The sequence below is a fragment of the Prionailurus bengalensis genome, chromosome B2 (genome assembly GCF_016509475.1).
Source record: "Prionailurus bengalensis isolate Pbe53 chromosome B2, Fcat_Pben_1.1_paternal_pri, whole genome shotgun sequence".
NCBI classification, from domain to species: Eukaryota; Metazoa; Chordata; class Mammalia; order Carnivora; family Felidae; genus Prionailurus; species Prionailurus bengalensis.
In genome coordinates this window covers 118854244-118866011 of record NC_057349.1, presented here as the reverse complement: position 1 = coordinate 118866011, position 11768 = coordinate 118854244, and the positions used below count along the sequence as shown (strand labels likewise).

At 37.6% G+C, this 11768-nt stretch overlaps 1 protein-coding gene across 2 annotated transcripts in view; it reads left to right on the top strand.

Moving 5' to 3' along the window:
- The first annotated feature begins 1631 nt into the window (after positions 1 to 1631).
- MED23 (mediator complex subunit 23) overlaps positions 1632 to 11768 on the top strand; it is a 44738-nt gene continuing 34601 nt past the window's right edge. The window contains exons 1-9 of one of the 2 annotated variants that reach the window (XM_043592383.1): positions 1632 to 1956; positions 2301 to 2332; positions 2495 to 2582; positions 5300 to 5424; positions 6430 to 6541; positions 8491 to 8589; positions 9191 to 9292; positions 9878 to 9947; positions 11418 to 11530. In XM_043592383.1, coding sequence (XP_043448318.1) covers positions 1909 to 1956; positions 2301 to 2332; positions 2495 to 2582; positions 5300 to 5424; positions 6430 to 6541; positions 8491 to 8589; positions 9191 to 9292; positions 9878 to 9947; positions 11418 to 11530 — 789 coding nt within the window. In that variant the 5' untranslated portion in view covers positions 1632 to 1908. The remainder of the gene's footprint in view (positions 1957 to 2300; positions 2333 to 2494; positions 2583 to 5299; positions 5425 to 6429; positions 6542 to 8490; positions 8590 to 9190; positions 9293 to 9877; positions 9948 to 11417; positions 11531 to 11768) is intronic. The other variant, XM_043592381.1, reaches the window with a different exon arrangement.

The window sequence follows — 11768 nt, the reverse complement described above, 5'->3', positions numbered from 1 at the left end:
TGGTTCTCCAAATATACAGTTATGTGAAAGAAGCTAGGCACAAAAGAATACATACTGTGTGATTCCAGTTATATAAACTTCAAGAACATGCAAATTAATTCATGGTTACATAAGTTAAAACAGTGTTTGGGGGTTTGGCTGCAAAGGAACATCAGGAACTTCCTGGTGTGATAAATATACTCCATCTCTTCACTGAATTGGCAGTTAGACCAGTGTAAACATTTGTCAAGATTCATGGATCTGTACATGCAAAATGTATGTATTTCATTGTTTATAGATTACACATCAAATGAAGAGATTAATATCAGGGGAAACACATGAAGGTATAGGAATAGATGGTCAATTTTTATTCAATGGATGGAACATCAGCAAGCATGTTATAAAAATTAATTTGTATTTGGTTACAAAAAAAATATAATTCTTTCTTGACCATTCTTCCTTTTTAACTATACAAGCCCTGACCAATATTGAGATTTCAAGCATTTGCTAAGAACACACTCATTTGGAAACAGAGTGAAAGCCTGGAAGTCTGCTAGACAGTAACTGAAAACTGTCTTAAAAGTGTATCTGGGGCCATCTGGGTGGCTCAGTCGGTTAAGGGTCCGACTCTTGATTTCGGGTCAGGTCATGATCTCAAGGTTCTTGACATCAAGTCCTGCATTGGCTGTGCTGACAGGCTGACAGCGGGAACCTGCTTGGGATTCTCTCTCTCCACCCTTCTCCTTGTCTCTGCCCCTCCTCACCCCAAACAAACTTAAGAAAAGGTACATCTGATCAAAGATAGTCCAAAATAAGATAGTCTGTTTAGCACACACAAAAAATCTGGTCTGCCATTCTTCTAGCTTGGATATTTTACAAAATTGATTACTGCATTATGGTTCATTAAGTACCTAACATTGTGTCTAGCTCTGAGCAAAGGGTGAACAAATATTTCATAAATGAAGTACTCCACTACTTATGCACCAAGGTGTTAAATGAAGATAAAGAAGAGACCCTAAATCAGCTTAACTGAGGAGGGCAGGCTTCCAGGAATATGTCAAACTGATGCTTGAAAAAATAAAGTGGTGAGTGAGGGGTACACTCCACAGTGCACTTAGCCACTGATTTGACCATGCCAGTAGATCAGCCTTCCTATTTGCCAACCCTTCTCCACCGCTACCCTCACCAAAGAGGCTAGGTATTCAGTAATAGGTAATAAATAACATTTATTATTTTATATGATTATAACTAAAAATGGTAGATATTATTATTTGATTATTCTAATTAAAAATCAGTAATAATGCGTTCATTTATTTTTTCAACCTTTTTTGAAAGCCTGCTATGTGTCACGCACTGTGCAAGGCACTGAAGTTACCGTACTTGAGAAGGTATGGTCCCTGTCGTCAAGAAAGGTGTGGTTTCAAATCCAGCCTCCAGAAAGTCAGCAGGTGACAGACGTCATGTTCACCTAGGTTGCAGGAGGAGCATTTCTCCCTGGCTGCCATTCCCTGGGCTCCAAGTTTTTTTCCTTCCCAGGAGGCAAAAGCATCTGAGCCAGAAGCATCTCCCGCTCCAGCCGGGAGGTGGCGACCTGCAGCCGACGACGCCTCGGGGTACTTAGGTTCAAAGCTCCACTTGGGGGCGCTCTCGTCTGGCTCGCAGGCCGCCCTTCTCCACCGGCGGAACATTTGGCTGGGTCTCTGGTTTCTGCAGGTTTCATAATCCGCACGCACCCGGCACTTCCGGGCTTCCGGGCAGACTCCTGCGGTTTGCTGGGCCTCGAAAGGGGAGCCTTTCCGCTGAGCGCTAGAGAAAGCGACTCCTGAGAGCCCAGGTTTCCGGCGGGCGTCTTCGCCCCTCTGCCCCTCAATTCCCGGAGCTCGGGTCTAACCCGGGCCGCTCGCTGGGCGTCCTAGGAAGGCAGGGGCGATGGTCCAAATGGAGACGCAACTGCAGAGCATTTTTGAGGACGTGGTGGTGAGTGGAGCCACCAGGGATAAAGGGCAGTGGCCGGGCGAGGGGGACACTCGGTGGCTGACTCAAGGAACCCGGTCCAGGCAACCTGTCCCCTTCCTCTCCTTTGTTGTGACACCGTGCATGTCCGCAAGGGTTTAGGAATCTCCAACAGCTGTCAACTTCAAAGTCGCCTTTGAAATCCACAATACCCTTCGTGACAGACCAGGCCGGGGTTGTTATTTTGTGTGTGTCTCTGATTGAGTTGATTTGTCCTATGTTACATTGTAGTGTTTTTCTCGAGGAGGTCCCTCCTTTTTTCTTCTTCTTTTGTTTGTTTTACATCGTTTACTTTTCGTTTTTTACAGAAAACGGAAATTATAGAAGAGGCTTTTCCTGGGTGAGTATATATGCATGGCAGATTTTTGTGTTTTTACATGAGTGTATTTTTGTAAGATTTTACTTTGGTTTGTCTTGGAGATATATAAGATCCATAAGATTCTGGTTATGTTGAATTACCGTTTTAGAACTAGTAGCCAATAATCTGACTTTTGTGTTTTAGAATGTTTATGGACACCCCTGAAGATGAAAAAACAAAACTAATTAGCTGTTTGGGGGCCTTCAGACAGTTTTGGGGTGGTCTTTCTCAGGTGAGCACTGCATTTTTACGACATTCAGCTGATGATTTTTGATGCCTTCTTTTTTACATTATTTTGTTGTTGCTGTTAAGGTATTTCTGGAAAGGGAGAAATAAGTTTGTCAATATTTTTTATTTGTATATTCGGGCTTCCATTTGTTTCCATTTGTATTCTTCTAGTGGAGAACCAGTACTGAGAAGTCAAGTTGATAACAGCACAGTGTGAGATGTCTTTAAAAATCTCCTCCATGTTAGATTATATAAAACCATTTTCATCCTATTTTGATTTATTTGGTGCAAGGGAAAAGAGCTGTGGTAGAAGTGTAAAAGATACAAATTTCATTCATTTTCTCAACAAAGGAGCTACAAAGCATTGATACAAAGATACTATGATCAAAGATACTATAGTAAAGGTACAAAAAAATGCCACAATAAGGATACTGTAATAAAGATACTAAGATATTACAATAAAAACAAGGAAAGGAGCAGCAAAACTTAGTAACAAAGAACAGTCACCAGAAAATATGTTCATGAAAAAGACAAAATGTGTGATCCTTAAAGAGCTGCTGTTCCTGTAGTGTATTATCTTCTCATGGTGCATTATTTGTAGGGAAATGAGAACCGTTCCCATTTAAGCCACTGGTGATAAGACTTGCTGCTCAAACATGGGTTACATAATGGCATATATTCTCTTTTATTTATTTATTTATTTATTTATTTATTTATTTATTTATTTTTTATTAGAGACCCTGAGAGGAGGAGAGGGGCAGAGGGACAGAGGGGGAGAAAGAGACAGAGAGAGAGTGTCTTAAGCAGGCTCCATGCTCAGCACACAGCCCGATGCTAAACTTGATTACTTGACCCTGAGATCATGACCTGAGCCAAAATCAAGAGTCGGATGCTCAACTGACTGAGCCACCCAGGCGCCCCGGCATATATTCATTAAAAAAAAAAAAAAATGTTTTAATTACTTTCTGATAGGTAATATATTCATATGACTCCAAATGCAAAAGGTACCAAAAAGGGGGACCCTACGAATAGCCTGCCTTCTATCTTTCTTAACTTAATCACCTACTTTTTCATGTCAGCAGCCAGTATCCCCAGTTTGTTGCCTTCTGGAAGTATTTTACACATGTAGAATCAATTTTTATAAAACATTCATATAATGTGTACACTGTTCATTAGCACCTTTTTTCCTCTTACTATTAAATTCTGAAAGTAATTCTACATTAATCCATTGAAATTCTCCATTAATCCATTAATTCTACTAATCCAAGTTACTTCTGCCTTTCATACAGTAGCATAATCCATCATATGACTGTACCTTCCTTTATTTAACCAGTCTCCTACTGAGTGACATTTAGGTTATTTGTTAGGTTATTTAAACAATACTAAATGAATAACAATACTTTAAACAGTACTAAAATGAATAATATTCTGCATAGGACACTGTGCAGAATAAATTCCTGAAAGTAGTATTGGTAGGTTAGAGGGTATGTCTATTTATAATTTTTATACAGATTGCCTAACAGCTTTTCCTAAGGGTCATACCAGGCAAGGGGAGAATAAGCGTACCTGTTCCCAGCCTCACAGTAGGGTGTTAATGAATGTTTCTTGATGTTTACCAATCTAAAACAGGAGAAATTATATCTCATCATGGTTTATTTTGCATTTCTCTAATATCGAACATCTTTTCAACATATTTTAATTTTTAAATAATTTATTAAACATTTTATGGATTAAGGATGGCCTGTGTGTTCAAGAAGTTTATATTCTAATGGGGGAGCCAGGAAGAAAATAGATATTTCTTTTTTTTTTTTTTAATTTTTTTTAATTTTTTTTTTTTTTAAATTTATTTTTGAGACAGAGACAGAGCATGAACGGGGGAGGGTCAGAGAGAGGGAGACACAGAATCTGAAACAGGCTCCAGGCTCTGAGCTGTCAGCACAGAGCCCGACGCGGGGCTCGAACTCATGGACTGCAAGATCATGACCTGAGTCGAAGTCGGCCGCTTAACCGACTGAGCCACCCAGGTGCCCCAGAAAATAGATATTTCTAAATCAGCATTATATTTTCAACAATAGAAGTGTGTTTGAGGGACAGTAGTAGTGCGGAAGAGGAGGACATGTAGGTCCCTCTTGAGGGTATCCTAGAAGACAAACTGATGTGGGTACTACATTTTGGTATCAGGTTATACAAGTCTAGAAATTTGATATGTCATTGGATTCATAATTAGGCTCTTAGGGATTAGATTTCACACAATTCTCATGAGGCTGATATACTGACTCACAGTGGATCCCCCCCCACCCCCCACCCCACCCCACCCCACCCCCCACCCAGCCCAATGACAGGAATGTTTATATCTGCCATTAAGGGCATTGCTTACGATTTCTTACACAGTACACAGTCTTTGTTAGTGCTTTCTACTGACCATGAAAATACTAAGAAAATCTTACTCCTTCTGGCAGTCTCATGTAATAAAAATAGTGGGAATTTAATCTATAGAATTGTATTGATTTTAAGCTTAATATGACTGAAATACTAAATCTGAATTTTTTCATTTTGTCTTTTTTTTTTTTAATTGTTTTCATTCATGAATGTTTATAGTGGAGTATTTCATTCATAGTCTTGATATACTCCCAGGTATATTAGCCATTTGTTAGCTATGTATATGGCTATATATAAAATATCACTTTGGGCCTAAAATATAATCATTTTTTAATTTTCCAGGAATCTCATGAACAGTGCATCCAGTGGATTGTTAAATTTATTCATGGCCAGCATAGTCCTAAAAGAATTTCTTTTCTTTATGACTGCTTAGCGATGGCAGTGGAGACTGGTCTCCTTCCACCCAGGTATGTTTACTGATAGAGCAATCCAAAGAATTTTTTTTTATTAATATTTGGAAATTGATCCAGGTTGTTATAATAGAGTAAAAGAATGAAAAAGGAGGTTAGGCTCAACAAGTAATCCTTCATAAAACGTCAGGTTTTAGTTTCTAGGATATAGTATTCTTAGAATTGTGTACATAAAAGCTCAAAACCAGGCAGGCTTTGCCTTTCAACTCAGGAGCTAGGATCACTTAACTTTTCCTGCACAGTGAACTACGTGAACACATTGTGACTTAAAAACAATAATAATCCTCTTATTAACACTCATGGTTGCAATGATTGACTGAGTTCAGTAGGCAGTTTTTCTCAGGATCTTGAGATTGCAGTCAGATGGTAGCTATGGCTATAGTTATCACAAAGGTTTCCCCATTCATGTCTGGTGGTCGATGCCTGGCTGTCATCTGAGACTTTAGCTGGGACTATCATCTGGAATCTATACATGCCCTCTCCTCATGATCTGGACTTTCTCACAGCATGATGGCACCCAACACAAGCATTCAAAAGAAGGCTAGAGAGAAGCTACATTACCTTGCCCTGGATGTCATAAGCACCCGTTTTGCCATAATCTTAGGCCTGCCCAGATTTTAGGGAAGAGAGTGTAGACCCTTCTCCCACCTCTTCATGGGAGTAGTGTCAGTGTCACACTTTAAAAGAGCGTGTGGGATTGAAAATCTTGTTTCAGCCATCTTGGAAAAATACAATCTACCGCAAACTGATAGATGGTAAGCATTTCATCTATAGTTTCTGGTAGATTTCTGTCTAGTAAGAATATACACAATATTATCGTGTTCTGTTTTGTGTTCTTTCACTTAAGTGAAAAAAATGTACATAATTTTTTAAAGTACATATGAAAAGTAATGTTCCTTTCTCAGAAATGCTATGATAAATACAAAGAATACACAGACCTTGGCTGTTAGAGAATTTGAAAAATTCTGTTGTGTAACTGGAATGGGTATTCTTATTTTCTAGGATGGTTTGTGAATCCCTGATAAACTCTGACACACTGGAATGGGAAAGAACGCAGCTTTGGGCCTTAACATTTAAACTAGTTCGGAAAATAATTGGGGGAGTGGATTACAAGGTATTTTTTCCTAATTATAAAAAGTAATCACTTTCAGACATAATTGATTTTTAGTGTGTAGATCTTAATTTCAGATGGAATAAATGAAATGGAAGCATTTATTTTTTGTTGTATTTCCTAAAGGAACTTAAAATTGCTCAGTGTTTCCCATAGCTTCTCTGCTCTCCTCCCAACATTCTTTTTATTTTTAAATTAAAAAAAATTTTTTTTAATGTTATTTATTTTTGACAGAGAGAGAGACAGAGCATGAGCAGGGGAGGGCCAGAGAGAGAGAGGGGGAGACACAGAATCTGAAGCAGGCTCCAGGCTCTGAGCTGTCAGCACAGAGCTCGATGTGGGGCTCAAACTCACAGACCATGAGATCATGACCTGAGCCGAAGTCGGACTCTCAACCGACTGAGCCACCCGGGCACCCCTCTCCTCCCAGCATTCTTAAAAATTCCAGTCCTAATATATATGATGAGTAGGGAAGTCACCAGCAGACTCTGTTGCCTTTTCATGTCACAGATCTTACAATGTTGCGCCCCTTTCAAATGAAAGAACACAGAGCAGGGGCATGTGAAACCATGAAGGGATGTAGTCATCAGCTGCTAAAGGGAGCAAGCCCTGTTTCACCTCTGCTTTGACCTCCTTTGACCACATATGCTTCAGCGCTCTTCTCTTGACCCAGAATAACAGCACACACTCTCACTGTGTCTCGTAATACAACTCAGGGTCTCCCTTGCTGCAAACACCATTCTCCTTCATTCAGACTACCTTTGTTATTGTCCTTTTTTTTTTTTTTTTAATTTTTCTTTTTCAACGTTTATTTATTTTGGGGACAGAGAGAGACAGAGCATGAACGGGGGAGGGGCAGAGAGAGAGGGAGACACAGAATCAGAAACAGGCTCCAGGCTCTGAGCCATCAGCCCAGAGGCTGACGCGGGGCTTGAACTCCCGGACCGCGAGATCGTAACCTGGCTGAAGTTGGACGCTTAACCGACTGCGCCACCCAGGTGCCCCATTAGAATTAATTCTAAGAAATTAATTAGAATTAGAATTAATTCTAAGAAATTAATTAGAATTAGAATTAATTCTAAGAAATTAATTAGAATTAGAATTAATTCTAAGAAACTTTTTTCTTTCTTTCTATCTTTTTTTAATTTTCTCTTTACTTACACTTCACTTTCCTTAGCAGGTTTACTTGGAGTTTTTGCTTTCTTCACTTGATCTTAGCCAAAAAGCCGAGAAGCGATGGAGTTTTTGCTTTCTAATTTGTAGGATGCCTTATAATTTTTTTTCTAATTTCTTTCATGTGTATGTTTTGTCTCTTTTTTGCAAGACTGATCACACAGTTCATACTCAATAAATGCATGTTAAATGAAATTTTTTCTCTATATATCTGATTCTGCTCTGAAATAAGGCAACTAGTAATAGATAGGAGATGACCAATTAACAGAATAGCCTTATTGGATAAGTTTGAGTGATTAGGTATGTGATGGATGAGAAGGGGGAGTAAAGTTAGAATACGACAAAGCGAGTAAGCAGAAGGGATCACCTGCCAGAAAATTTAATATTATGGCCCATGTCTCAGAGTGTTTTCGAGTTCTATTTAAATATATTTTTGTAAGCTCAAATTAAACTTTTTGGACTCTCATAACAATAGAAAGTGTAGTAATGTTGTGAGGGTCCGAAAAACTTAGCAGAGTGTGGACTGATTTTTATTTGTAAGTAACTTTCTTTGTTCATTCATATTGTAGGACATTCTTTAGAATTCTGTTTTGCAACATGACTCTTCTCTTGGGTTAATCTTAGGGACTTAAATGTTAGCTCTGATTCAGAAAAATTGAAAATGTGACATTGAAGGTAACATTTTTTTTCTGATTATGTGATGTTGAAATTTTTAGGTGTTTTAACTAGCACAGGGGGCACTACTTAGTTTTAACCTATGTGTTTTTTTCTTATATCAGGGTGTTCGAGATCTCTTAAAAGTGATTTTGGAGAAAATCTTGACAATTCCCAATACAGTGAGCTCAGCTGTTGTACAGCAGCTTCTAGCAGCAAGAGAGGTAATTTAGGACATGTTTGCAATTCATTGATCATAATCTCAAAAAAGTCTATGTTTATATAGATCTGTGCCTTTAAAATATATGGTAGTTTGTGAACTGTTCCATTTGGGTACTTCTACAAAAATCACTTCTAGTTTTACTGTTTATTATATTTTTATGATATGATTAAAATGTATTTTACTTTTATTGTATTTCTAATGAAAATTTTAATTAAGTCATAGCTTTTTATTATGAAAACAATATAGACTTAAAGTATTTTCAGCTGTTACAAGACCATAGCCTGTGGACCACTGAAAGATCTTTGTGCTTAGTAACTAATGTTGCAAGAGTTGTTACTTTGATCTGTTGCTTTCCTCTTAGAGGCTACCAATATTTAAAGCAAGGTTATTTACTAACATCCATTTCATTGTCCATGAATCTTCATTTTTAGAGATTCTTGCACATATAAATGAATTCTTTTATGCTATAGTGTAAGCCCATTAAACCCATAATATCATATCTTTGCTTTTAATATCTTTGTTCTTGTTGCCACTGTTGCATTTAAAGGGCTTATCTGTGGAACTAATCAAGAACAATAACATTGCTCTTTTATTTTTCTTAGGTTATAGCATATATCTTGGAAAGAAATGCCTGTCTATTACCAGCCTATTTTGCAGTCACAGAGATCAGGAAACTATATCCTGAGGGAAAACTTCCACACTGGGTAAATCTGATATTTTCTATATTTTTAAATAGAAATTTTAATCAAAAATAGTTATATTAATCTAATTTTTGTGGGTTTTTTTACTTATTTTTTTTTAAATTTACATCCAAATTAGTTAGCATATAGTGCAACAATGATTTCAAGAGTAGATTCCTTAGTGCCCTTACCCATTTAGCCCATCCCCCCTCCCACAAACCCTCCCGTTATATTAATCTAATTTTTGTGTGCTTATTTTCAAAATGGTCACTTTTATCCTGAGATAAAATGTGCTTTTTTTTTTATCATTATAATGTATTTGTTTTATTTTTCTGCTATCTTCTTGAGACAGTTTCTATATCATGTGTTAAAATATACCAGCTTCATCAAATAGCTAAGGACATGGTGGTATGATTTGGCTTAATTCAGGGACAGACGAACTGGGAAGTAATTCTTTGTAAGGAAGTATAAGAGGACTAACTTTTGAGTCATTTTTATATGCTAGGTATTGTATTAAATCTTAACATATTGTCTCATTTTATATAAACGATGGTTATATTCAGAGCAGTCTTGATTTTATTTTTGTACTTGTTTTTGTTTTGTTTTTAGTTACTTGGAAACTTGGTATCAGACTTTGTGGATACCTTCAGGCCTACAGCAAGGATAAACTCCATTTGTGGTAGGATTATAATTTAAAATACACTAAATAATACCTGGTTTTTAGTCAGCTACTGAACAAAATTTGCAGATGTACCTTACACATGTCCTAGTGGTTTGTTATTTTGATAATTCTGTAGAAGCTTAATAATAGCCATTTCCTTGTTTTCAGGTACTTTTTGTGTTGAGTGTAGGGAAGAAAAAACAGGTGTCTGGACTAGGTCTAAGTTTCAGGTGGAATCATTCTAGAAGATGTTTTTCCTGGTGAAAAGAGGGAACTTTTATTAGAGCTAGTAAAGCCCCATGGAATCTCCAGGCAACTAGAAGTCTCAACCGATCTGTCCCTCTGAGGCCATAGTACACAAAACTATCAGGTTCTTTCAGCCCATTCCAATTCACACTTCTGTTCTATACTTCATTTCTTTTGTTTTTCATTTTTTCATGTTTTGTTAGACTCTCAGAATTTTTTTATTTATTTTTTCCTTAGATTGTTCTTTTTGAGAAAAAGAGAGCAGGGGAGGGGCAGAGAAAGAGAATCTGAAGCAGTCTCCACTACCAGCACTGAGCCTGATGCAGGACTTGATCTCACAACCCTGAGATCATGACCTAAGCTGAAATCAAGAGTAGGACATTTAACTGACTTAGCCACCCAGGCACCCCTCAGAATTTTCTTTTAAAAATAATCATGTGATTTGGCAATTTGTGCAGTGCGCAGCAGTGTTTGGGTATATAGACCATTATTTAGTTGATGACCAAATTTTCAGCACTTCTTGTGAGTCAGGTGCTATTCTAGATTGGAAATACAAAAATAAAGCAGACACTAGACAGATAGTTCTCAGACGTCTAGCTTTTGTAACTGAGTGGATATTGGTATCATTTAATGAATTCTAGAAGTGGTGCAGATTTGAGAAGCATGATGAGTTCAACTTAAGATGTGTTAAGCTTGAGGTGCCTGTGGGACATCCAAGTGACAATATTCATTAGGCAGTCAGGTATCTGAGTTGATGGTCATATGCTACATCTAAGGCCTCTAGGAACATCATGTGTAAAGTGAATCATGTTGACCCTAGACTAGAGATCTGTAAACTTTTTCTATAAATGGTGATATAGTAAATATTTTAGGCTTTAGGAGCCATTCAATCTGTTGGAACTACTCAGCTCTGTCATTGTGGTGCAAAAGCATCAGCGTTCCAGTAAGACTTTACAAAAACAGGCGGCAAGCTGCATCTGGCCCACGGATTATAGTTTGCTATATCTAACCTAGATACTTGGACAAATGTAACATTTTTGAATTTGGAATGTCTGTACAATTGGTCTTCGACCATCTGGACTAAAAATAATCAAAGAAAATTCCCGAAACTTAACTACAAGCTTTTTACAATCAGTGTCTGATTCAGCCCAGATATTTATTAAATATTCACAGAATGGTCAAAGGACCAGGCATTTCTGTGTTCATGTTTACTTAAAAACATTTTTTTTGTAATACATACAGGCCGCTGCAGCCTTCTGCCAGTTGTAAATAACTCGGGAGCCATTTGTAACTCGTGGAAATTGGATCCTGCAACTCTTCGTTTTCCCTTGAAAGGCCTCTTGCCATATGATAAGGTGTGTAGATAAATCTAATGGAATTTTCGATCCATCTAACAGCCTTCATCCTGGATTATTTGATGTGTTGTGCTAAATTCTCTCTTCATAGGCTGAAGAAGTACATATTTAATGAAAAATGGTTTGTGGTTTATCATGTGATTCTAGTATCCAATTATTCCCTGTGGTTTGTGATATTGTGGATGTTTATGCTCCAGTGGACAAAGCACATAGACTAAGAAAACTGAATCTTTAAGTA